The 25,439-nt window shown below is 52.0% G+C and overlaps 1 protein-coding gene across 1 annotated transcript in view; it reads left to right on the top strand.

The window, feature by feature from the left end:
- Positions 1 to 24,672, top strand: part of MMP16 (matrix metallopeptidase 16) — a 138,772-nt gene extending 114,100 nt beyond the window's left edge. The window contains exons 7-10 of the mRNA XM_084864786.1: positions 8,578 to 8,716; positions 15,612 to 15,762; positions 18,202 to 18,317; positions 23,331 to 24,672. Of these exons, the coding sequence (XP_084720912.1) occupies positions 8,578 to 8,716; positions 15,612 to 15,762; positions 18,202 to 18,317; positions 23,331 to 23,665 (741 nt within the window). The 3' untranslated portion in view covers positions 23,666 to 24,672. The remainder of the gene's footprint in view (positions 1 to 8,577; positions 8,717 to 15,611; positions 15,763 to 18,201; positions 18,318 to 23,330) is intronic.
- The last annotated feature ends 767 nt before the right edge of the window (positions 24,673 to 25,439 follow it).

The following is a 25,439-nucleotide window of genomic DNA, read 5'->3' as shown; positions in this document are numbered from 1 at the left end:
CCAGTGACCTCAGTGAGATGGCCGTGAGTAGCGGACAGCAGTCCACCCACTCAGTGGAGAGTAATGCAAGCACCTGGGGGTTAAAGTTGGAGATTGTATGAAAGACAGTGAGAATGATTATGATGGATACTCAAATAAAACATAGCAAAATATCAAAATGTATGCATCATGAATTGCATTGTTTGAAATGTGTGTTGACAAGGCATGGAAATTATAGCAAAATAAGGTTAGGCAAACTGAAGATTGAGGGAATGCGAGTGGATTGTTGTGGAGTGATGATGAATAGACAAGTATAGCTCAAAATATAGTGGAATTAGAGCCCAGCTGGTGTGGATCAGTGGTCGGACCAGGAAATCAGGGCACATGCCTGCGTTGTGGGCTTGATCCCTAGTGTGGGGTGTGCAGGAGGCAGGTGATTGATGATTCTCAGCATTGGTGTTTCCATCTCTCTCTCCCTCTCCCTTCCTCTCTGAAATCAATAAAAATATGTATTTTTTTAAAAAAGATAACTGACAGAATATAAATGATGGCGGAGCCGAATCATTTTCAAAAATTATAGGTGGGAAAAGACTCCTAAAGTTCCCATTGGAATCGTGCCTCGACCGTGACAAGGAATGTCCTGTTCAACTGGCAGGGACAGTGTGATAAGCAGGTTAGCCTGGCCAGGGGCATGTCCGCAAAGGGCCTGCCGTCTCCATAGCAAAGGCCTCTAGGGAGGCAGGCTGGTGTTTGTTTTTCTAGTTGAGTTGTTTTGTAAGCACCAAGGTGAGAATTACTCAGTTTACTATAGAAAAGCTTTTAAAATTATGCAAAGTATCAAGATACTTGGCAGTTAACCCAGAGTGCTTTACTAATTTACTATAATAGATTCAGCACAAAGTAGTGCCAGAAGGGGCAGGCATCGGGGGAGGAGCCAAGCTGGGGCCAGACTCATCCTGGCCCTGCTGTGCCTCCACCTCTGCTCAGGGGCGCAGGGGGAGTGTCCACGGGAGAGGCCTGCGCCCCTGCAGCTGCGCTCGCCAGCCCTGAGCCTGGCATCTGGCGTCCATCTGTCAGCTGAGTGGCTACTGCTGTGGGAGCGCATTGACCATTGGGGGCAGCTGCTGCACTGAGTGTCCACCCACTGGTGGTCAGTGCGTGTCATAGTGACCAGCCAGTCAGCCGGTTGTCCAGTTACTAAGGCTTTTATATATAGAGATGCCGTTGCAGCTGTCATTTGGAGAAGTGTGCCAGCTCAGCAAGCACAGTAGGCAGTAGGCTGAGGCACACACAGTGTGTGGGTGGGAATGAGGGCAGCAGCTAGGCGTGGGTGGCTGCAAGGACCACCGTGAAGTATGGAGCTGCGTTCCTTAGCACCCTTGCTCCTAAGGCTTTGTTTTTTAATTCTGTAATTCGACCAAGTGTCGGCTGGACACCAAATAAGAGTGAGGCCTTGAGCGTGACGTGATGGCAGGGCCAGGAGACACGGCCTCGGGGTGGGGTGCCAGGCACTGACCACATTGCACAGTGACTGCAGCCACAGGCATGGCACTGGCATGGGGCGGGCATGCAGGGCACAGGCGTGGAGTAGGCACACAGGGCCACACTGGGAGGGAGCAGTGAGGGCCTCCCCGGGCGCCTGTGAGAACCTCGCAGAGTTGCCAAGCTTGGGGGTGAGGAGATGGTGCTCTGCAAACTGAATGAAGTCACTTTGGACCTCGAGTCAAGAAACTGAGCAACGAGCTTAGAGACACAGTTGGGGCCCTGTCACCGGGTCCTGCCTACCCTGGGGGAGCCCGAGGCTGGTTCTGCAGGCCGACCCCCCGGGGTGACCAGGCCGGAAAGAGGACCGAGCTCAGGAGAGCGTGGAGCAGACATTGGCTGTGGAGACGTGCGAGCCAGCAGAGCAGGGACAGGCAGGGCCGAGGTTTGAGGTTCAGGAGAGCAAGGCTCTAAGAACTACCGCTCTGGAGCCAGAACTGGACCCTGAACCAAAAGGCAGGCCTTGAGGTTTTTTTAAAACGAGGTCTTCTCTGTAAACATCACAGGAGCTGAAGTTGTGAGGGGCGCCAAAGGCCTGGGCAAGAGGGCATCCCTCCAGTGTTGGATGAGAAAACCCAAACATGGGACTTCATGAAGAGAAGCTCCAACCTCGCTCTCCTCCCTGTGTATAGTATTTACTGCATCTCTCGGATAATTAGTGACTTTGAGCATGTTTTCATGTGCCTCTTGGCTTTCCTTCTGTCTTCTTTTGAAAAGATTTTATTTAGATCCATTGCCCATTTTTTAATTGGATCATTTATCTTCCTTTTATTAAGTTGTATAAGCTGTCTGTAGATGTTGGAGATTAAACCTTTATCAGTGATAACATTTGCAAATATGTTCTCCCATACAGTGGGCTTTCTTGTTTGTTTTGTTGATGTTTTTTTGTTTTGTTTTGTTTTGTTTATTTGTTTTGTTTTTTGTGTGTGTTTGTTTTTATTGTGTTTGTTTGTTTTTGTTTTTTGCTGTAAAAAAGCTTTTTATTTTGATGTAGTCCCATTTGTTTATTTTCTCTTTAGTTTCCATTGCCCTAGGGGCAGTATCAGTGAAGAAGTTCTTTTGGCATGTGTCTGAGATTTTGCTTCCTGTGGATGCCTCTAGTATTTTTATGGTTTCCCATCTTATGTTTAAGTCCTGTATCCATTTTGACTTTATTTTTGTGTATGATGTAAGTTGGTGATCCAGTTTCATTCTTTTGCATGTATCTATCCAATTTTTCCAACACCATTTATTGAAGAGACTGTCTTGATTTCATTGTATGTTCATGCCTCCTTTGTCAAATATTAATTGAGCATAGTGGTTTGGTTCAATATCCGGATTCTCTATTCTATTCCATTGATCTATATGTCTGTTCTTGTGCCAGTACCAGGCTGTTTTGAGAACAGTGGCTTTGTAATACAGCTTGAAATCTGGTATTGAGATACCTCCTACTTTATTCTTCTTTCTCAGGATTTCTGTGGCTATTCGGGGTCTTTTTTTGTTCCAGATGAATTTTTGGAGAGTTCTTTCTAGGTCTGTGAAATATGCCCTTGGTATTTTAATGGGTGCATTGAATCTATAAATTGCTTTGGGAAGTATGGACATTTTAATGATGTTGATTCTACCAATCCATGAACATGGTATGTTCTTCCATCTCCTTACATCTTCCTCTTTCTCTTTTTTCAGTGTTGTGTAGTTTTCTGAGTATAGGTCTTTTACCTCCTTAGTTTAAGTTTATTCCTAGGTATCTTAATTTTTTTGGTGCAATGGTAAATGGAATTGCTTTTTTAGTCTCTGTTTCTGTAAGTTCACTATTGGTGTATAGAAATGCCATAGATTTCTTGGTATTAATTTTGTATCCTTCTACATTGCCAAATTCATTTATTAAATCTATTAGTTTTTTGATGGAGTCTTTTGGGTTTTTTTTATCTACAATATTATGTCATCTGCAAAAAGGAAAATTTAATTCTTCTTTTCCAATTTGGATGCCTTTTATTTCTTCTTTCTGTCTACTTGCAATGGCTAGTACTTCTAGTACTATGTCAAACAGGAGTGGTGAGAGTGGGCATCCCTGTCTTGTTCCTGTTCTTAGAGGGAATGGTTTTAGTTTTTGCCCATTGAGTATAATGTTTGCTGTGGGTTTATCATATATAGCTTTTATTATGTTGAGGTATGAACCTTCTATTCCCACCTTGTTGAGACTTTTTATTAGGAAAGGGTGTTGGATTTTATCAAATGCTTTTCTGTATCAATTGATATGACTATATGATTTTTATCTCTCAATTTGTTTATGTGATGTATCACATTTACTGATTTGCGGATATTGTACCATCCTTGCATTCCTGGAATAAATCCTACTTGGTCATAGTGTATGATCTTTGTGATGCTCTGCTGGAGCCGATTTGCTAGAATTTTGTTGAGGATTTTGGCATCTATGTTCATGAGGGATATTGGATTGTAATTCTCTTTATTGAGTTGTCTTTATCTGGTTTTGGTATTAGGGTGATGCTGGCTTCATAGAAGAAATTTGGAAGTGTTCCTTCCTCTTGAATTTTTTGGAATAGTCTGAGGAGGATAAGTTTTAGTTCTTCCTTGAATGTTTGGTAAAACTCTCCTGTGAAGCCATCTGGCTCCAGGCTTTTGTTTGCTGGAAGCTTTTTGATGACTGTTTCAATTTCTTCCAAAGTCACTGGTCTATTGAGATTTTTAGATTCTTCCTGATTGAGTTTTGGAAGGTTATATTTTTATAGGAATATGTCCATTTCCTCCAGGTTGTCCAGTTTGCTGGAACAGAGTTGTTCGTAGTATTTTGTAACAATCCTTGTATTTTGGCGGGGTCTGTTGTTTCTGATTTTGTTTATTTGGGTCCTCTCTCTTTGTTTCATGGTAACAAATTATCTAACTCTACAACTCAAAGAGTTAGAAAAAGAGCAACAAGAAAATCAGTGAGGACAGGGGGTGTTGCAGCCTCACCTGGGACAGCCCAGGTGGCCATGAGAGCTGCCCGCGTCCCGCAGGTGGTAGCTTGCCAGCCCTGGAAATGGTCAAGGGGGCTGAGAAGCTGATGGTTTACATGAAACAGCGGCTGGGCTCATGGCTGCCATGCTGACTGTGGGTCCAGGGACTAATGGTAATCACACATGCAGACAGCAGCCTCCTTGGCCTCCTTAGGCTCCCAGCCATACCTTTGGGTGCGGCTTAGGGGGAAGGCGGATTGTGCAGACGTGGCTGTGGGCCAGGCTCCTCACAGGATCTCAGACAAGAGGTCTGGAGCGAGCTGCTGGGCTGCGACTCCTCTGTCCCCTGCATTCACATTGTGTTCACAGGAACAATTCCCACCATGTGTGATAGAGAGAAGTCTCAGTGACAGAATAGAAAATCTAGGTATTATGGTGTTGTATTAGAGAGAGAGAGAGAGAGAGAGAGAGAGAGAGAGAGAGAGAGAGAGAGAGAGAGAGATGATTTAATGAGCAGAATGATAGCAAGAAAATACTGCAGAGCAAGAGCAACCTATTTGCTGGTGTCTGTGTGTGGACTCTTTCCTGTAGCCCTCATGGTGCCTGCTGGGGCACAGCAGAGCTTCCCCAGAGGTTCCTGGACTCCTCCTCCTTGGAGGCCCCTCAGCCTGAGAAACCAGCACCAGGCCCCTCGGCCCCTCCCCCAGGAGCACCAGGCCCCTCGGCCCCTCCCCCAGGAGCACCAGGCCTGTGGGCCCTTCTGTTTGGTCATCGCTGGATGCCTTGGAGTGAGAAAATCCCAAGGCTGTTCAGACACACCAGGCGCTGTTCGGGCCCTTGTTTGGCTGCACTGTTAGGAAACTTTCTTGCTCACATTCATTCTCCTTTTGCTCATCAACAGTAAACTCTGTGTATGGGCATGTCCCTGGGTAGAAATGAAGCAGTAACACGTGCTTTCCAGTTGTTACTGGTTGTGGCCCCCAGCACGTGCGTGCGCATGCATGCACACACACACACACACACACACACGCACACACACACGCACACACACACACGCACACACACACACACACACACCCCTGGTGGGAGCTGTCACTGTCTATGGTAATGGCGTTGCTTGTTGAGGACATTCTTTGAGTCTGCCGAGCTCCCCTTTGAGTGCATACATACAGCACAGCTGAGGAGGCAGGAGGCCCTGGCAACCCCTGCTGTGGCAGCAGCCTCCTGACCCCGAGCCCCTCCCTCAGGAACCCCAGCTCCTGCTGAGGAATTGCTGGAGCTTCTGGGCCAGCCCACCTGCTGTCAGGAGCGAACCTCTGGTCCCGCAGGCCCTGGCCTCCTGTTGCCCAGTCCCCATGTGTCCCTGCGCCCAGCCCCGTGGCCCACCTCTGCTCAGCCTTGGTGCTGCAGGCGCACAGGGTGCTGGCTCGGCTTCTCTGTGCCTCTCTGTGCTCACTGCTCACTGCCCAGGGTCTCACCCCCATTTCCTCAGCCCCGCGGGCAGGTCTGGGGGGAAAGAATATACCAGAGGAAGCTGAAAGCAGTGCTCCATTGCACCATTGAACTTCTGCCTCTGCCTGTGTCACGTGAGACTCCACTGTCCACCGGCCACAGCATGACCCCTCATGGCGTGTTGGCTTGGGACACCACTGGACGCTGTGGGGACCAACGGCAGGTCACCCAGAGGGCAGGCTTCTGGCAATGTCCTGGCCGCGGTGACGCCTGTGCTGAGTGTTTAAGGAAATGGAGGAAGAGAGAATGATGAATGGGCTTCCGGGAGGGGAGGATGAGCAGAGGGGGGCACTGAGGGGTCGTGTCCTGCAGGGCTCGGGGCACATGGCCTAGAAGGTTCCTGTGGGAACAGCCCTGCACCCGGCCACAGAGGCCTGTCCCGGTCCCTCACCAGCTCTTCCTCTCTGTCTGGGGGTCGGCGCTGGCCCGGGCTGCCAGGGGTATGTCCCAATGGCACAGGGGGCTCCAGGCCCTGCGAGGCAGGGAGTATAAGCAAATATTCAACGAACAACAGGTCAATAAAGAAAACAAACATGATGGATTTATAGGAAAAGGTGGGGGAGACTACTTGGATTCAATGTTTACAAAGTTAAGTGGGATACACTGCCCTGGGTACATCGAGTCAAAGAGCCTGCACTTTATCCAGCAGGGACTTAGTTTTTATTGTAAACTAGAGGCCTGGTGCATAACATTCGTGCAGGGAGGGTGGTGTCTCTCAGACCAGCCTGCACCCTCTCCAAACGGACCCCTCAAGGAATGTCTAACTGCCTGTTTAGGCCTGATCCCACTGGCTGCCTGCCTGTCTTCCTGATTGCCCCTAACCACTTCTGCCTGCCAGCCTGACCATCTCCTAACCACTCACCTGCCAGCCTGATTGATGTCTAATTGCTCCCCTGCCAGCCTGTTTGCCTCCAGTAACCCTCCTCTGCTGGTCTGATCACCCCTAATTGCCCTCCCCTGCAGGGTTGATCACCCCCAACTGCCTACCCTTGCAGGCCTGATCCCTCCCAACTGTCCTTTCCTGTTGACCATCTTGTGGTGGCCATCTTGTGTCCACATGGGGGCAGGATCTTTGACCACATTGGGCAGCCATCTTGTGTGTTGGAGTGATGGTCAATCTGCATATTACTCTTTTAGATAGGATGACGCATTTTTCTTTGGGTCAAAAACAAAGGGATGGGACCTGACTGGTGTTGCTCAGTGGATATGGTGTTGCCTTGAGGACTGAAGGGTCCCGAATTCCCTTCCTCTCTGAAATCAATAAATATGTACACAAAAACACAAAGGGATGGGAATTTTTGGTAGTGATCTAAGGGCTCCTTGGTCTCCCACTCAGAACCATCACTGACCGGGGATCTACTTTATTGTTTTAACATCCGTCACCACACAGTTGCAGAATCGGTCTTTTTCTTTCTTGTTGAATTTCCTGGGGTGTCATTGGTTAATAGAATTATGTAGTTTCCAAGTGTACAATTCGATATACATCCTCTGCATATTGTATTGTGTGTTCACCACCCCCTTTACCGACTCTCCCTCCCCCCCCCTTTCCATCTGGCCGGTAATGACCCCCTGTCTGCATCTATGACCTTTTGCTCCTCTTTCCTGTTTAATCCCCTCACCCTTCACCCAGACTCCCAGCCTCCCTCCCCTCTGCCAGCTGTGAGTCTGTTCTCGGGATCTATGAGTCTGTTTCTATTTTGTTTGTTAGTTTATTGTTCATTAGAGACATAAATGTTAGACTCAAAACCATAATACTCTCAGACATTGCTCATAACCATATTTTTTTCTGATATGTCTCCTTGGGCAAGAGAAGCAACAGGAAAAGTAAGCAGATGGGTGCACATCTCACTGACGTGTTTGCACGGCCCGGAAGCAATCAGCAAACGGCCCTCTGTGGGGCGCTGTGGGAGCAAGTGGACGGGCGGGCAGTGGCCACGCCTGGGGGCCGCTCTCATGATTCTCAAGATCACTTTGTTCATTCTCCGCGACCTGTAGCTCACTGCCCCCAGCAGGACACGTTGGAGGGTGACAGAGGACTCCATGACACCTCAGGCAGGATGGGTGCAGGCGGGCAGGCCGCATTCCTGCCCCAGTGGTTCTCCAGCTCCGAAGCTGGCTTCTTCCACCTGGCAGGGCCTGGGCTGCACCCCCTCCCCTGGTGGGGGGGCGGGGGCGCGCGAAGGTTGGGTGTAACCTTGGTGCCAGGATGAGTGCTTTTACTTTATCTTGAAGCCCCTGTGGGTCAGCGCTGGGATGTGACAGGGGCCCCTGTGGGTCAGCCCTGGGAGGTGACCTGGGCCCCTGTGGGTCAGCGCTGGGAGGTGACAGGGGCCCCTGTGGGTCAGCGCTGGGAGGTGACCTGGGCCCCTGTGGGTCAGCGCTGGGAGGTGACCTGGGCCCCTGTGGGTCAGCGCTGGGAGGTGACCTGGGCCCCTGTGGGTCAGCGCTGGGAAGTGACCTGGGCCCCTGTGGGTCAGCGCTGGGAGGTGACAGGGAGCCCCGGGTTGGTGGGGGCAGGAGTCTTGCTGTCCGGGGTGTGCGAAGTGGCAGCCTCAGTGCTGGCCCAGCGGGCCCTGGCGACACTGACGCCTCCTGTGCTTGGTTGCAGGACCAGTGGTTCTGGCGAGTGAGGAACAACAGGGTCATGGACGGGTACCCCATGCAGATCACTTACTTCTGGCGCGGCCTGCCTCCAGGGATCGACGCGGTGTACGAAAACAACGAGGGCAACTTCGTCTTCTTCAAAGGTGAGGCGGCCCCGGCCTGCTCCGCTGTACGCGGGCCACGTCCAGGGCCCTGACGCCCTCAGAGAGGTGACCGGCAATCCTGCTGGGTGGGAGGAACCACTTATGATGCCTAGAAACACAAGTGAAGTGAAATTTTAATTCTTTCAGTTACGTTTTTCCATGTGGTATCCCATTTAGAAGTCAAATTTGTAGACTTCTTATATTTTGCTTAAAAGCACCAAAAAAAGTAAAATGGATGGATGAATGAACCAATGATTTAAAAGCCATTTTTTTGCCCTGATCAGTGGTTCAGTGGTTAGAGCATAAGCCAGCACACAGAAGGGCCCAAGGTTCAGTTCTGGTCAAGGGCATGTATCTGGGTTGCAGGTTCAATCCCACATGTGGGAGGCAACCAACTGATGTGTCTCTGTAACATCCATGCTTCTCTCTCTTCCCCTCTTCCTCTCCCTCCCTCCTATTTGCTCTAAAACAAATGAATGCCCAGCCAATGTGGCTCAGTGATTGAGCATCAACCCATGCACCAAGAGGTCCTAAATTTGATTCCCAGTCAGGGCATGTGCTGAGTTTTGGGGCTCAATCCCCAGGATTACAGGGGAGGGGAGAGGGTGTGCAGGAGGTAGCCAATTGATGTCTCTCTCATCAATGTTTCTTTCTCTCTCTTCCTCTCTCTCTAAAATAAATAAAAACATTTAAAAGGAAAAAAAAATCCTACTTTAAAAATCAATGGAAGAAACACCTTCCAGTGAGGATTAACAACAAGAAACCAACCAACAAAAAGACGCTACACAAGCAACACCCACCACTCAGGTCAACAGCAAATACTACATCCCACAGGAAGGAATGACTCCTTTATGAGCAATCTCCTAGTTTATTGAAAACTATTCTATATAATATAGAGGCTGATATACAAATTGACCATCACACCCTCACACAAGATGGCCTCCCCCTTGTGGTCACAAGATGGCAAGCAGGGAAGAGTAGTTGGGGGTGGGGGGGGTCAGGCCTGCAGGGGAGGGCAGTTATGGGTGACCAGGCTAGCAAGGGAGGGAAGTTGGGGGTGACCAGGCTGGCAGGGAGGGAGGGCAGTTGGGGGGGGGGGGGACCAGGCCTGCAGGGGAGGGCAATTAGGGGCAACCAGGCAGGCAGTGGAGGGCAGTTAGGGGTGACCGGGTTTCTTTATGAAATACGGGGTTTGGGTTTCTTTTTAGAAGATTTTTTGGGTCACTTGCTATTTTATACAATGAAATCTATTTTATTTCTCAGACTTTGCATTATTTAGTCAGTATGTTAAACTAGAGGCCAGTGCATGAAATTTGTGCACTGGGGTAAAAGGGTGTCCCTCAGCCCAGACTGTACCCTCTCCAATCTGGGACCCCTCAAGGGATGTCTGACTGCCCGTCCAGGCCTGATTCCACCAGGCAGTCAGACATCCCTCTCACAATCCAGGACTGCTGGCTCCTAACGGCTCGCCTGCCTGCCAACCTGACCTCTCCCTAACCACTCCCCTGCCAGCCTGATCAATGCTTAAATGCTCCCCTGCTGGCCTGGTCTCCCCCAACTGCCCCCCCCTGCTGGCCTGGTCACCCCTAACTGCCCTCCCCTGCAGGCCTGGGCCCTTCCAACTGCCCTGCCTCCCCTACAGGCCTGGTCCTCCCCCCTGCAACTGCCCTCCCCTGCCAGCCATCTTGTGATGGCTTTCTTGCGACCACATGGGGTAGGCCATCTTGTGTGAGGGTATGATGGTCAATTTGCACATTACCTCTTTATTATACAGGATAGTTTATAGTAAACTAGGAAATCACTCATAAAGGATTTACTCCATCTTGTGGGATGTATTCTTTGCTGTTGACCTGAGTGGTGGGTGTTGCTTGTGTAGCTGCTCAAGGCCTGCATGCAGGGGTGAGCTCAGAGGACTGGCCTGCCATCCCCAGCACTTGGTCTGCTCAGAACAATAACGCTCAGGTCTATGGGGCTGGGCAGAGCCTGGCTGAGTCAACCCCAGGAGCCAAGTCCAAACTGATGGGACTGCTATGTCGCCAGGACCCAGAGGACAGAAATGAGATTAAACAGGCCACGAAAAGGGTTCTGAACAGCAGCAGCAGCAGCAGCTAGCCAGTATCCTCAGGGCCAGCTTGTGTAGTGAAGGCGGGGAATGAAATGTGGCCTTTGGGACACTGGGTTAAGTGAGGCTGAACTTTCAGGCAAAGGCAAGAGTCCTTACAATTTATTCTGTCTTCGCGGACTCTCCCTTAAGGAATGGGGGATGGTCTGGCCTCAGCCAAGAGGACATGGGGATTGGCCTCAGCTTTGAGGACACACAGGGTCCAGCCTGGGCTATAAGGACACAGAGCTGCAGTCAGACACAGTTTCACACGCTGACTGGCCCTGTGAAGTGGTTGAGTTACTTGCTCCCTGTGCCTCAGTTTCTCCATTGGGAATATAGTTGGCATTCTTCTCCGGGATCAGCTGGAGCATCAGCTGGGATGTGTGCCTGCGTGGTGCCTGTTCGGCTCATGAGTGCCCAGAAGCTCTGCCCTCCTGTGAGAGAGGATGCTGTGTCTGTGATGGGGAAGCCCTCCCCCACTCTTCTTTGTCTCCTGAGCAGCAGGAGGAGGGGTACTCAGCCTGCTTCCTTGCTGGCGGCCCGGCAATGTCCCTGACCCTGTGCTGGCTCTCACTGCCTGCCCCCTTGATAAACATTTTTTAAACTCCATTTGACCCTTTTCCATGTAGGAATAAGCATTTAATTTAAAAATTCTTCATGGGATTCTTTGCTTAGTGTCTGGCCCCTCTGCCGGTCCTTCAACTGCACTGGAGCAAGCACTTTGAGTATTTCTGTCATTTAGTCCACAGCTCCCACAGTGATGGACTGTACTAGGCTCTTGGTGGACAGATATCGGATGGATGGATAGATGGATGGATGGATAGATAGATGATGGGTAGATGGATAATGGATGAATGGATGGATGGATGGTGGATGGATAGATGATGGGTAGATGGATGGATGGTGGGTGGATGATGGATGGATGGATGGATGGATGGATGGATGGATGGATGGATGGATAAATGGGTAGCTGGATGGATGAATGGATGGGTGGGTGAATGGATAATGGATGGATGTATTATGGATGAATGGATGGATGGTGGATGGATAGATGATGGGTAGATGGATGGATGGATGGATGGATAGATGGTGGATAGATGGGTGGGTGGATGAATGGATGATGGATGTATGATGGGTGAATGGATGGATAGATGGTGGATATATGGGTGGGTGGATGAATGGATAATGGATAGATGTATGATGGATGAATGGATAGATGGATGGCGAATGGGTAGATGATGGGTAGATGGATGGATGATGAATGGGTACATGGATAGATGAGTGGGTGCGTGGGTGGATGGATGGATGGGTGGTGGATAAATCAGTGGATAATGGATAGATGGAAGATGGATGAATGGATGGATGGATGGTGGATGGATAGATGATGGATAGATGGATAGATGGATGGATGATGGATGAATGGATGGTTGGATGGTGGATGGATAGATGATGTGTAGATGGATGGATGATGGATGGGTGCCTGGATAGATGAATGGGTGGGTAGGTGGATAGATGGTGGATGGATAGGTGGGTGGATGGATCTCACTAAAGAATTACTGGAGTACATAATCTGTAATGTCCTCTCCAGCCCCAAACATTACAAGTAAGGCTGTTTGTATTATTTAGAACGTCTCTGTCTTTAATCAGGCCTGGCCTTTTCCTCTACTTTCTTCCCAGTACAGTGTCAGTGGGAGCAGCTTGTTACACTTGCTCCTGACTATGGCAGCTCCTATGAATTCAGGAAATGCCTCCCCTTGCCAAGGAGGCGATATTTTCCTAGAGAACCAGACGGCAAGGTGGTACAATTCACATCTCCTATGTTTAAAAAAGGAAAATAGTTGAGTATGAATCTCGAATACTCAAAACCTAAATAATAGAAATGAAGTCCCTGTTACTTTGTAGTGTGAAAACCTTTCCTCATCAAGATGCAGAAGGAGCTGTCTAACTGTATGTCCTTAGTAAAGACTGGAGAGTTAAATCTGTAACTCGAAATCATCGTTGAGTTGTTTTCTGAGTTCTGTGCCACAAATATGCAGACAAGGTGTTAATTTTCCTAATTTTGTGTATAATTAGCTCCTGGGATCTCATCTTGCCATCTGACAAATGCTGGCTGGAGATTTTCTGCCTGCTTTGTTTTTCAAAGAGAATATAAGTGCATTTTTAAAATCCTCCGGGTTTGCTCCTAGCAGGAAAAAAAGGGGGGATTGATATCTTCTCTAGTGGAAGTCTGATTGTTTCCCCCAGCACAGATGGAAAACACCCACAGTCCAAGGAAATATTTGCAAAACACATTAAGAAAAAAAAGGGGGGGTTTTATACTATAACTAGAGGCCTGATGCATGAAATGTGTGTGTGTGTGTGTGTGTGTGTGTGTGTGCATGCACCTGTACCGTCTCCAATTTGGGACATCCCTGTCACAATCCAGGACTGCTGGCTCCCAAATACTCGCCTGTCTGCCTGCCTGATTGTGCCTAACTGCTTCTTCCTGCCAGCCTGATCACCCCCTAACCACTCCCCTACCAGCCTGATCAATATCTAACGGCTCCTCTGCTGGCCCAATTGCCCCAAACTGCCCTCCCCTGCTGGCCTGATCACCCCTAACTGCCCTACCCTGCTGGCCTGGTCACCCCTAATTGCCCTACCTTGCCAACCTGGTTGTCCCCAACTTCCCTCCACTGCTGGCCTGATCACCCACAACTGCCCTCCCCTGTAGGCCTGGTCCCCCCAAACTCCCCTTCCCTGCTGTCCTGGTTGCCTCTAACTACCCTTCCCTGCAGGCCTCATTGCCTTCAAATGCCCTCCCTTGCAGGCCTGGTCCCCCATAACTGCCCTTGCCTGCTGGCCTGATCACCCACAACTGCCCTCCCCTTCAGGCTTGGTCGTTCTTAACTGCCTCCCCTGCAGGCCTGGTTGCCCCTAACTACCCTTCCCTGCAGGCCTCATTGCCTTCAAATGCCCTCCCCTGCAGGCCTGGTCACCCACAACTGCCCTCCCCTACCACCCATCTTGTGGCAGCCAAATTTGACCATATGGGGGTGGCCATATTGTGTGTTGGAGTGGTGGTTAATTTGCACATTACCTCTTTATTAGATAGGATTGTATAGGATAAGAATTTCCTGGCAGAACTGTCACCATCTCCTTTCTCATACCCTGGCATCTCTTGCAATGCCTGGACAGCAGGCCAATGGAGCTTCTGTGTGCTTTTTCTCATGCTCTCACCCCAGGGGACCTCATGCTCCCTGATGGCAGCCTTGACAGGAAACATGTGGAGGTTCCTTACCCCCCGCTGTTCACTTCTGGGTATTTATCCAAAGTCTGAAACACTAATGTGAAAAGACATATGCACCAATGTTCATTGCGGCATTATTTACAACTAGAGGCCCCATGCACAAGATTCATGCCCAGGCTTTGGCCCTAGCCCCTGCCCACTGCCATGGCCGAAGGCCTCTGCCACCTCTGCCGCAGCCCCTGCCTGCAGTGACTTTGTCCAGAGGAAGGACGTCCAGTCTAATTAGCATTTACACTTTTATTATAGGTCGCCATGGTATACATACAAGCCAACTAAGTGTCCAATGATTGATAAATGGATATATAAATGCTACTCAATCATAAAAACAGGATGAAATCTTACCATTTGCAGCAACACTGATGGTCCTAGAGTGCATTATGCTCAGTGAAATAAGTCAGAGAGAGAAAAACAAACACTGCATTATTCCACAGGCATGTGCAATCTACAATGCAAAACAGAGCAAAAGTCGTAGACACAGAGCACAGGCTGGTGGCTGCCAGAGTGGAGGAGGGTTGGGAGTTGGCTGCTTGGTGCCAAAGGTCAAGGAGTCCAAACCACCAGGGACAAGCCAGTGCGTCCTGGTGCCGGCAGCACGTGGCTGCATTCCCGGGTGTGCACACATGGAAGGTCTCCGACAGCACATCGAAGAGTGCCCACTCATCAGAAGAAAGAGAAAGCTGTAATGTAACTAGACTCATTGTGGGGCCATTTCCCAGCTTATACAGATGTGCAAGCATTACACTGTACACACACTAATATCAATTCCATGTCAAATAGACCTCAGTACAAAACCAGGTGCGGTGGAGAATGGCTTCTCTGGGAGGCGCTGGCGATCAGATCAGGCAGCGGGTGTTAGCAGGTGCAGGGAAGGCAAGGGTGGGTCGCGGGAGCGGAGCTGCGGCGGGAGTATGGGCAGCCCCGGGAAGGGCCTGCAGGCTGTGTTGTCTGGAGGTCATTCCAAAGCAGCAATAGACGTCCTGCCGTGTGCCTTCTCTCTAGCACTGTGCATGCTCCGCAGTTCTGTTCTCCTCCCCTCAGGAACTCTCACACGGAGGGAGGGAGACCACTAGACACGCGGAAGAGGTTTAAGACTGCGGGGTTATGGATGCTGATTGTGAAGGGAAGGGGTGGCCTCAAGGCACTGTTATCTCAGAGAAGCACATGTAGTGGGCTCAGTGTCTGAGGGGGCGGGATGGGGGAAACCAGCAGCCTTGGGTCCCTGGACAGAGCATCCGAGATCCTGGGTTCAGAGCGGTGGCACGGTGGCAAGCTGTAGGTCTTCCTTTGTCTCTTAGATTAGTCCCCCATGCTGATTGGGTTCTTAAATAGTCATCACTGCATCCACCTTCAGAAATAACAGGGATGTTTCAGAAATAGTGCCCGGGTTCCAGACGTGAGCGAGGCGAAGCTGCCTGTGGGCTTCACATCCGGAGGCATTGCCGGCGGCGGCTCTGATTTCTGACCCGAATCAGCGTGTTGTGCACATGTGCTTCCTTCCACAGGCAGCAAGTACTGGGTGTTCAAGGACACCACGCTGCAGCCCGGCTACCCGCACGACCTGGTCACTCTGGGGAGCGGCATACCCCCGAACGGCATCGACTCGGCCATTTGGTGGGAGGACGTTGGGAAAACCTATTTCTTCAAGGGGAACAGGTCAGTGCACACTCGCCGAGAGGGGCTCAGTGGTTAGCGGGGGGGCGTTCTCTAGCCTACTGCAGGCATGCCCTGTAGTGTGAAGAGATCAATTATTGAAATCTGGAACCGAAATGTTTTTAACATATTTTACAATAACAGGCAGCATCAGTCTCCCTCTCCCAAAGGAGACATATTTGTGAGCCTCAGTGTGTGGCCTGTGCCTGTGTCTCCTCTGTGGCCTCTCCAGCCGGGAGCTGAGGCGGCCGAGCGGCCTCGCCGCCCCAGGCAGTGCATTTTCTTATCATTGTACTTCCCTTGGTTCAAAAGTTATTTTTAGCAAAAGCTTTCTTCCTTAGGGTGTATATTTACAATACTTACCACTTTTAACATTTTTCATATTTTGTATATTTTTGAGGGAAAAATATTGAGAAATTGAGAATGTATTTGTCTTCACTTATCTCTACCTCCTATTGGCATCTTTCTGCGAAAAACTGGGAAGAGGAGCTGACCCTCATAATTCAGCCGAGGGTGCTGTGTCCCCCTCACCGCTCAGCATCTCCTCACCACTCTGTGCAAGGCGCAATGGCCATGCTTCATGCTAAGCTTAACCTTGGAGAAACTCAAGATGTTTTCTATTATTTTGTTTCTATTATTGTGGATTACACTAGCGTCACACAGAAAAGCACACTCACTTGTTCTTGTGGTGAGAACCTGGGACACGCGGCCTGCCTGTCCTGGCCCTTCCCGGGGCCACCTCTCCTCCGGCCCTCAGAGGGCCCAGGAGCCCCTCAGCGGGCGGCTGGTAGGAACCACAGCAGAACCTCCCCAGAGCCCCAGCCCGTGGACAAAGGACCCCACCACCATCCTGGCCCAGAAAATAACCAGAACATAATTTTTTCATGGGTCTAGCCAAAACAGTTCCAAGTTCACGCACGAAGTGTGTGATTTCCCAACCTGTTTGTCACTCTAGTCTCAGCCGATTGGTCAGGGTGTTTGGAAATGGTTGTCAGTGAATTTGGGGAACAGTCACTGCATGTGGGAAACGGTGGACGTTACAACCAGACGGGACTGGCTGCCACGTGCCTGTTGGTCATCCTCCTCCCAGCGCCCTCCTCCATCCAGGAACAGTGGACCCATGTGAAGGGTGTGCTATGTCACCACATCATGCCTAGAACATTCCATCTGCCCTGAAATAGGCGAGTTTATTGTTGATCCTTAGAACACCCCAGACATCAGCTTGTGAGGCTGAGAACATAGGGGTCGGGGCTCAGTCCGCCCCTCCAATGCCGCAGTTCTGAGGCCGTCCCGACATTGCCTCTGTCTTTCTGTCCATCCGCCCTGAGGACTCGCTGAGCTGCTCTGGGGTGTGTACCAGGCCCTGAACTCAGACACCCAGGGCCAGACTCAGGGCTGAGCCCCTCCCCCAGAGCCCGCCCGATGGCACTGTAGGGCCCTGCTCTCTCCCCATGGCCAGGCCCCAAATCCCAGAGCTGCCTTCACCTTCCCTCACTCGCACATCCCATCCACCAGTCAGTCCGGGGCTGCAAGAAACCATACTCCTTCCCTTCAGTTACCAACAGCCCCGCCCCTCCTCTCCCTGGGCCGTGCAGCTGGCCTCACCTGTGTGCTGTGCCCTGCAGCGGCTCCTCCAGCTGTGAGCCCACAGCAGCCAGTCCCTGTGAAAAGGGAGCTGGCTCCTCTGCTGTTCTGTAGCTCCGCCTCCCTGCAGGGCACCCACTTGGCTGGGGCGGGAGGATCTGTCTGATCTCTGATGCTGGCCCACAGGCCAACCTCAGCCCCTTGTGCTACCTGCATCCTGGCCGCTGGGCATAGGGCGCCAGGCTTGTTCCTGCCAAGGAACTCCCCGCAGCTTTGATGCCACCTGGAATGCCCTCCCCCAAAGCATCCCCTGCCGCTGCTCACTTCCCCCCTGTCTGTCAGGCACTGGGAGGGGCTGACCCCTTCCTGTTCCTGGGTAATGGCCTCTGCCTTAGCGCCTCGCTGGCTCCTTGCACCTGGGGCACCGCACACGGAGGCGGAGAACAGTGTCCCTCCCTCCACCTGCGCCCCCAGCACCCACAGCACCACCCGGCCCGCAGCAGGCGCTCAGCTTTGCTGAAGGAATCAGTGGATCAGGATTCTGCTTGAGATCATTTCCCAAAAAACTGTTCTGCTGCCTCAGGAAGATTTTTAAAAAATGCATAGGTTGATGCTCCCCTTTTGAGTTGTAAATGTAATTTTTATTGACTGCATCAGGCTGACTGAATACACAAGAACATACCCAGTTTTCACAGACCCGGGGAGGAACAGAATCTGTGCTTTGGTCCCGCTGGCCTCCCAGGGGCAATGTCAGCTCTGGAATGGCCACAGGGCCCGGGGGCAGGCAGCGAGGGGGCTGTCCCTGCCGCCGCACCCACGGCCCTCTCCCACGCGTGCTGTTGTTTCTGCCCTTGGCAGGTACTGGAGGTACAGCGAAGAAATGAAGACCATGGACCCCGGCTACCCCAAGCCCATCACCATCTGGAAGGGCATCCCCGACTCGCCGCAGGGAGCCTTCGTGCACAAGGAGAACGGTAGGCGCAGGCCGCCGCCCCTCGTGGGCGCGCTCGGCTATCGCGGGCCGGTCATAGGACGCGCCCGTGGGCTGCATTCATCCCCGTGTGTGCGAACGGCCCTTCATTCGAGCTACATTTTGCATTCTGCTCCAGATGTTTTCTTAACCTTATTTTAGTTACACAAGAAAAAGGAAAGTTCTTTTTTAAAAGGGGGTTGTCATCGATTTTTGTATTAAAGTCCATGTGACAATAATAACACACTGTTGGCAGGAGCTGGTTGCGGAGAAGGTAGGTGTAAGGGGCTGAAGCACAGGCACGTTGAAGGTGTTATTTTCACGCGTGTTGTCAGCTGAGATCCTCAGCAGACCAGGGGCCGCTCAGACGCCAGGCCTGATCAATTACCAATGCACAGCAGCAAGAGTGGCCCTACCCCCGGAGCCCCCTCAGGGTCTGAGATCAGCGGGTCCCAAGGGAAGCCAGCCAGGCGATGGGCGGTCCACGCCCCGATGCACATGCCACGCTGAGCACTTCTCACCTTGGACACTAACTAGGACTAAAGGGCAACAATAATAATTCAAAGTGCAGTCACACACAGTGTCCTAGAACAAGGGGAGGAGAAGAAATAGCACCTGAAGTAGCATAAAGAAGCTCCCATCGCGTGGTTTACCACCGGACATAGGAGGGGGGGGGGGGTCCCCTGTGGGTCCAGAATCCAGGAAAGTCTGGCTTTCCCACAAGAACCAACGCCCATTGCCTGCAAGAACAGCGCTGTCTTCCCCCCAAGATAAACTTCCTGCGGAGAACACCTCCCGTATACTGAGGAATTAATGTTTTCACTCAGCAAAGAATAACAAGTACTGACAGAGACACAGGCATATTGGGAAAATCTCTGCCTACAAGTGAGCGAACAGGTGCACCCTCAGCACATCTGTGTCTCCTGGACCGGCCCCGCCCCGCCCCACGGCATCACTCAACAGTTCGCTTTTCATCTCCAGGGAACCCTCCTGGAGCACCTCTTCCGAAGCCTGATCCTTGCACTCCCTGCCCGTACCACCTCTGCAAGGCGGTCCCCTGGTGCCGCATAGATGTGAGCTGCTGAAATCACTGTCAGCCTGCCCTCACCCCAGAGCCGCACTCCGGTCTGCACCCTGGTGCTGTCAGCGCCAACATCCGAATGGGAGCTCTCAGGCTCATCTCCCACAGCCACCTCTGTTTTCATCCTCTGCTCAGTGTCATCCTGTGGCTTCTTACCCTAAACGCTGCTTCTGTTGTGTTCGTCTGAAAGAGCAGCTCGGATGATGCAGTAACCTGTTTGCATTTACACTCGGACCCCAGGTGCCTCTCTCTGGTCAGCCCGTGCGGGTGGATACCGTTCCGAACTTTTGTCTCCCTGCCTCCCTCCCTCCTATGTAGCCTTTCTTCCTCGGATTCTCTCCTAATGGTAATTATGTTTAACGTCCTTAAAACCCAGCCACATGTTTTTGAAGGCTGCGTTAAAGTGGACTATGCCATCCGGTCACACCTCTTGGTATTAAGTCTGCACCTCAGCCGATGAAGTAGGACCGCTTACACCACTTGCTGAGCGCCTGCCTCCATGCAGCCATGGTGCTTATGGGTTCATTGTCTCCTGACCGTCCAACACAAGCACCTCTTCCCCTCATTGTGGCGCCCGTAGTGAGGAAAGCATCGCAGCTGGCTGAGGTGACCTGTCACCATCATAAGAGCGGTGAGACGAAGCCGGAACATCCAGCCTCAAGAAGGTGCTCGGGTCACGGTCTCCATCACAGCCTCAGCGACGCGGCCGTGTGGGACCCGTGCTCGCTGTGTCACCTGAACACGCCAGGCTGTTGGGATGTGGCCTGAGCCATGGCCTCCTGTTTCACCTGTACATCTGATGTAGCAGTCTGCTTATCTTCCTCCTCACTCTCAGCCCAGAAATAACCACACCAATCCAATGGCACTGGCTAACTGGAGCGGAGTGGGAGGACTGGGCCCTCGCCGTTCCACAGGTGTAAGCAACAGCGTGTTTTCTCCACTGTCCATTGTTTTCATCACAGCTGACATTCAGGGACGGGCCTTACGGAGTGACCCTGGACAGGCCTGCGCCCGGCACCCTGCACAGTCCGTGCAGCAGTGCTGACTGACCCTGAACTGCACTCCCCATCCTGGGAGACTTCGCTCACAGAGACTGGAGTAACGACTCTGTTTACCCGCTTCAAGGTGTTCCCTGTTAACTGCTCAAAGCCCTGCTTCCTGGCCATTCCACGTTCTCTCCTTAGACAGAGCAGTGTTTTTTTTATTTGTTTGTTTGTTTTTTTGTGTGTGTGTTTTTGTTTTTAATTCCTCGCCTGAGAACATGTTTTTATTGATTTTAGAGAGAACGGAAGGGAAAGAGAGAGAAACTTCAGTGTGAGAAGCACCGATGGCTGCCTCTGTGCAGGCCTGGCCGGGGTGGAGCCTGCTGCCTGGCTGTGCTCCCTGGCAGGGAGGGGAGCCCACAGGCTTTTGGGGTGCAGGATGGCACTCCCATACACTGCACCACCCTGGCCAGACTCTTGGAAATGGGCTGCTAAGGTTACTGCAGATGCTGCTTTTAATAGTGCTGCATGCATGTGGCCATCACAGCCACGTTTGCCTGTGAATTTCCCAAACAGGATGATTTAGGTTAAATTCTTCTGAAGCAGCTACTCTTGGTAAGCAAGCAGATTACCTCAAATCTACCTCTAAAGGGAAAATGAGTACAAAAACATCTTCTCAGCCAACTGACATTTCACAAACCGAAGAACTCCTGCGTTATTGAATGAGGTGAATTGGAGGGGTGGCAGGTTTCTATTATGAAGACTTTGGGCTGCTTCTCAAGTACATTTCCCTCTAACTGCTCCCGGCTGGACTGCTTGTCTCTAACACTGTCTTCAGTAAACACAGTTCGGCTTCTGCTGTTGGAGTGTGTTACATAAAATTGGCCTGCAGATCGGATAAACATGAAAATGGAAACTTCTGAATTTCCGTAGGATACCCAGTAGCTCCTTGTAATTGGAAGCTGTTGGCTTCCAGGTTATCAGAAGCCCGTGTGGCGGGTCCGTGGAATTCTAGACCAAGGCCGTCATTCCAGCACCCTGGTCCTGGGTCTGGTCCTCGCAGGCCCGCCCCGAGCTGCATCCGCTTGCTGAGTGGCTGCATCGGAGTCACAGCGCCATCGAAGAGCAGCTCTGCAGGCACCTCTGCATGGACACGCGTGCTTTCCTGCGGTGGTCCTGACCCAGTGGTCCTGCACAGAGGCAGAGCACGTGCTGGCATTGGCCTTGAACACAGCGGCTTCCCCAGCGGAGGGCCCCCGCCGCGGCCGCCGGGCCTGAATCTCCTGAGCGATGTCCAGCATGTTCTGTCCGTATGTCTGTCTCAGGGCGCTGTCTGTCACCGCCTGTGCGGTTAGCCGCGGCGTATTTGTTCAGAGACAGGCACTCTGCCAAGGGCCCGGTCTTAGAAAAAGCATTCGTGTTCAGGACTTGGGAGGCCTGAACTCTGTCTCTGAGCCTCATCTCTTTGCCTGGGAAGTACAGGAATTAGTTCCACTTGACAGAGTAGCTGTAAGGGTTGAAGGTGCCATTTCCAGTTTTTTAGCAGACTTCTCCCATAGTAAGTGCTCAGTAACAGAGGGAGAGGAAACCCCATTAATGAGCATTAAGTCTAAAGTAGGCATACTGTTCTGAACACGCAGCTCCCCAAGTACCGTTGTTAAGTAATTATGACATTAAAGCATTCCTGTTGACCTCCTGAATTTTCTCTCAGAGTAATAATTAAATGCAGCCCTGGCAGAGTGGCTCAGTCAGTTGGGCATCATCCCATACACGGAGAAGTTGCCTGTTGGATTCCCTATCCAGGCTCACGCCCAGGTTTCAGGCTCATCCCCAGTAGGGGACCGTGCAGGAGGCAGCTGATGGATGTTATTCTCCCACATTGATGTTTCTCTGTCCTTCCTTCCTCACTCTTAAAAAAAATAAATAAATAAAAAATCTATAAACTATTCTTAAAAATAAAAACACGAATTAAATCCAAGAAAGATAGTCACAAAGAAACTTGAGTTGAAGGTGTTATGGACAGGAAGAAAAAAACGGCCGTGTGCCAACAAAACCAACAGAAACTTAGAGGCCAGTCCTCTGAGAGACACACGTGTCTGAATTGCCGTCCGCTGGGAAAGGCTGCCTTTGCACCCAACGGTCTGGAGCACAGCCACAGGCACTGCCAGACCCAGGGCTCCCCGTACCTCCTCCTCCCCGTGAAATATATGTTAGTTATTAGAGATAGAACTGTAGATCTACCCATACTCCACATCTCTTTTCTCTCAAAGGATTAGTAATGGCTTTGAAGTTCTGTAAAATACAGCTAAGTGACATGAATCTAACAGGTGAAGTGGCTGAGGAAGCTATGAAGTGAGGGCAGAAACAGGAGGCGCAGTGGGGGCCTAGAGCTAAACACAAAGTCCGTCACCAAGCACTAGTGGTGCCCGTGGTTTGCTAACATTTCTGGTTCCCATGAGGGAAGGCAGCCCATGTCTGGGAGGCTCAGGTGGTGAGGAGTCCCTGAGGGGTTTCCTGGAGAAGCCGCTCATCAGGGGTCCTGCCCAGCCATGGCCTGAAGCGGACAGAGCTTCAGGCTGTCAGGGATAGGCGCCTTTTCCATGACGATGGGTGTGGTCACGTGGGTGCCCTCCAGGGCAGACGTGTGGACGGGGTAGAGGTGCTGGGCCTGGTCTCTCTACACCTTTGGCAGGGAGCCCTGCTCCGGGGTTGGGCCTCCCTCTCCAAGCACACAGTCCTAGGCACAGGGTCCTGGGCACACGGCTCGCTGCTCTGTTCATGCGTTCATTGGCTGGTTCTTGTATGTCCCCTGACTGAGGATCAAACCACAACCTTGGTGTATGGGGACGACGCTCTAATGACTGAGCCACCGGCCAGGGCTTAGTCTGTCTGTCTACACTCACCCACTTCCACAAGTAAGCGTTTCCTCTGTGTGTTGTTTCCTCCCCACCAGGCTTCACGTATTTCTACAAAGGAAAGGAGTATTGGAAATTCAACAACCAGATACTCAAGGTGGAGCCCGGATACCCCAGGTCCATCCTGAAGGACTTCATGGGCTGTGACGGACCCACAGACAGACACACAGAAGGACACAGCCCGCCCGACGACGTGGATATCGTCATCAAGCTGGACAACACGGCGGGCACGGTGCGGGCGGTGGCCATCGTGATCCCCTGCATCCTGGCGCTGTGCCTGCTGGCGCTGGCCTACACCGTGCTGCAGTTCAAGCGCAAAGGCACGCCGCGCCACATACTGTACTGCAAGCGCTCCATGCAGGAGTGGGTGTGACGGCGGCCGGCACGCGATCCGGACACGCTGGATGGCTCCTCGCTCAGCGGCGGTGTGGCCTGGCCGGCTGACCTGCACCGCAGGCCGCTGGTCCCGCGCGGGCGGAATTCGGTCTCGGGGACGGTCCCTGATGCAGGTCCCTGCGCCCGCGTCTTTGTCTTTCTTTGTTCTTCCTTCTAGGCCTTTCTGCACGCTGGTGCGGCACATCTTCAGGACGGAAACCCAGGAGATTCTTCCTTACACGTGCGGACAGGGTGCCCTTCCGAAGTCTGAGCCCATTCCTGGGGGAGAAAAGCAAATCCGAAAACTCACGCATTTTCGCTTTGCACCAAGAAGTTTGTGAGAGGTTGGACTGAACTTGCAGGAGAGCACGAGACCCGGAACAGCTTTGTCTCCAAAGAAGAGTGCTCCGACCCTCGGCGCCCGCGCCAGCCTGTCGGGCAGCGGGCAGGAGGGCCGGACGGCCATTTCCAGCCAGAATCTCTGCAATATAGTAACAGCCTTAATGACACCCCCCTCCCACCCCGTCTCACAGGCCCTCTCATCCCCTCGTGCTCAGAGTCCCACTCAGTCAGGGCTCGGATCGTGGGGCGTGTCCCAGACCCTCCAGCCACCTCACCTTCATCCTTGTGGGGCCTCCCAAGCTGTTTTAGGCCATTGCCCCGCGCCCCCTCCCCGGGTCTGTCAGGAAGATCACTCCAGCACAGTGAGAAGCAGCGTGTCCCTGAGGCAGCAGGGAAGCTGTGCATTAGCGGGTCAGCGGGGGGCGAGCTTGCAGAGCGGCTGGTCAGCTCCCCTGCGGGGCTGCTTTCCTGCTCATTGATGAATCTGAGCCACTAGGCTCTGCTGACGGCAGCTCTGGAAGGTCAGCTGTTCAGAGCAGATGTTCTAAACCCCATGTAATTTTTAAGTGACTTACAGTACCACGGACATGCATTCATGGCAGACGCAGACCATGTGACTGGCCAAAAGGTTTCCTGGCAAATAAAAAGGTATTTTATTATGTATCTTGTAAGAGTGAACCTTTATTTGAACAGCTGACGCTAACAGCCCAAGCCTGTTCTCCCTTTGGTCAGACGTCGGAGCTTCTGTTTTGAGATCCGCTGCCTGGCGTTTGCAGGGGACGCACAGTGTGTGGGCCCGGGAGGGCGTTGCCATGCCGACTCGGGGAGGAGGATGTCCTGCATGGCCCCGCAGTGCTCCAAGGGCTCCTGCGGCCTCTGGCATCCTTCACCAAGCATTAGCAATCGTCACCAACAGCCACGACCGCCAGCCCCTCCCTGCTGAGTGTCCTGTGTCCTAAGCGCGGTAGCGCCGTTCCCTCGAGCGGAGCAGATTCGTGTCCGCACGCTTTTGCCTGCAGAGTGGGCCCCTGGTGGGCCGCTTACCACCCTCAGAGCCCGCTGCTCAGGGGCTACACTGGAGAAGGTCAGAGGGGCCCCCTGGCTCTGACTCGGGGTTCGGGAAAGCCAGCCTCCGGGGTGAGCTTGGTGATTTTGGACAGTGTGCCTTGAACTTGATTTCTGACCTGTTGACTGTCGTTCACAATAACGTAAATGTTGTCTGATGTAAAAAGCCCTGGTCTGTGTCTTTGCCCTTTGCCCTTTAACTTGCAAACTGGCCTGAAAAGAAGGAAGAGGGGTGTTTTCCCGGGGAGGGTCAGTTCTCTCTCAGCCCAGGGAGCGGAGCCCCTGCACGGAGAGGCGGGCGGAGTCCAGTGTGCTGACGGACACTGGCTCTTACACTCGGGAAGTGCCCTGGAGGCAGAAGTGAC

This window comes from Pipistrellus hanaki (genome assembly GCF_964339955.1).
Source record: "Pipistrellus hanaki genome assembly, chromosome: 17".
NCBI lineage: Eukaryota > Metazoa > Chordata > Mammalia > Chiroptera > Vespertilionidae > Pipistrellus > Pipistrellus hanaki.
Note: the sequence above shows the minus strand (reverse complement) of the source record. Positions and strands in the feature narration are given on the sequence as shown.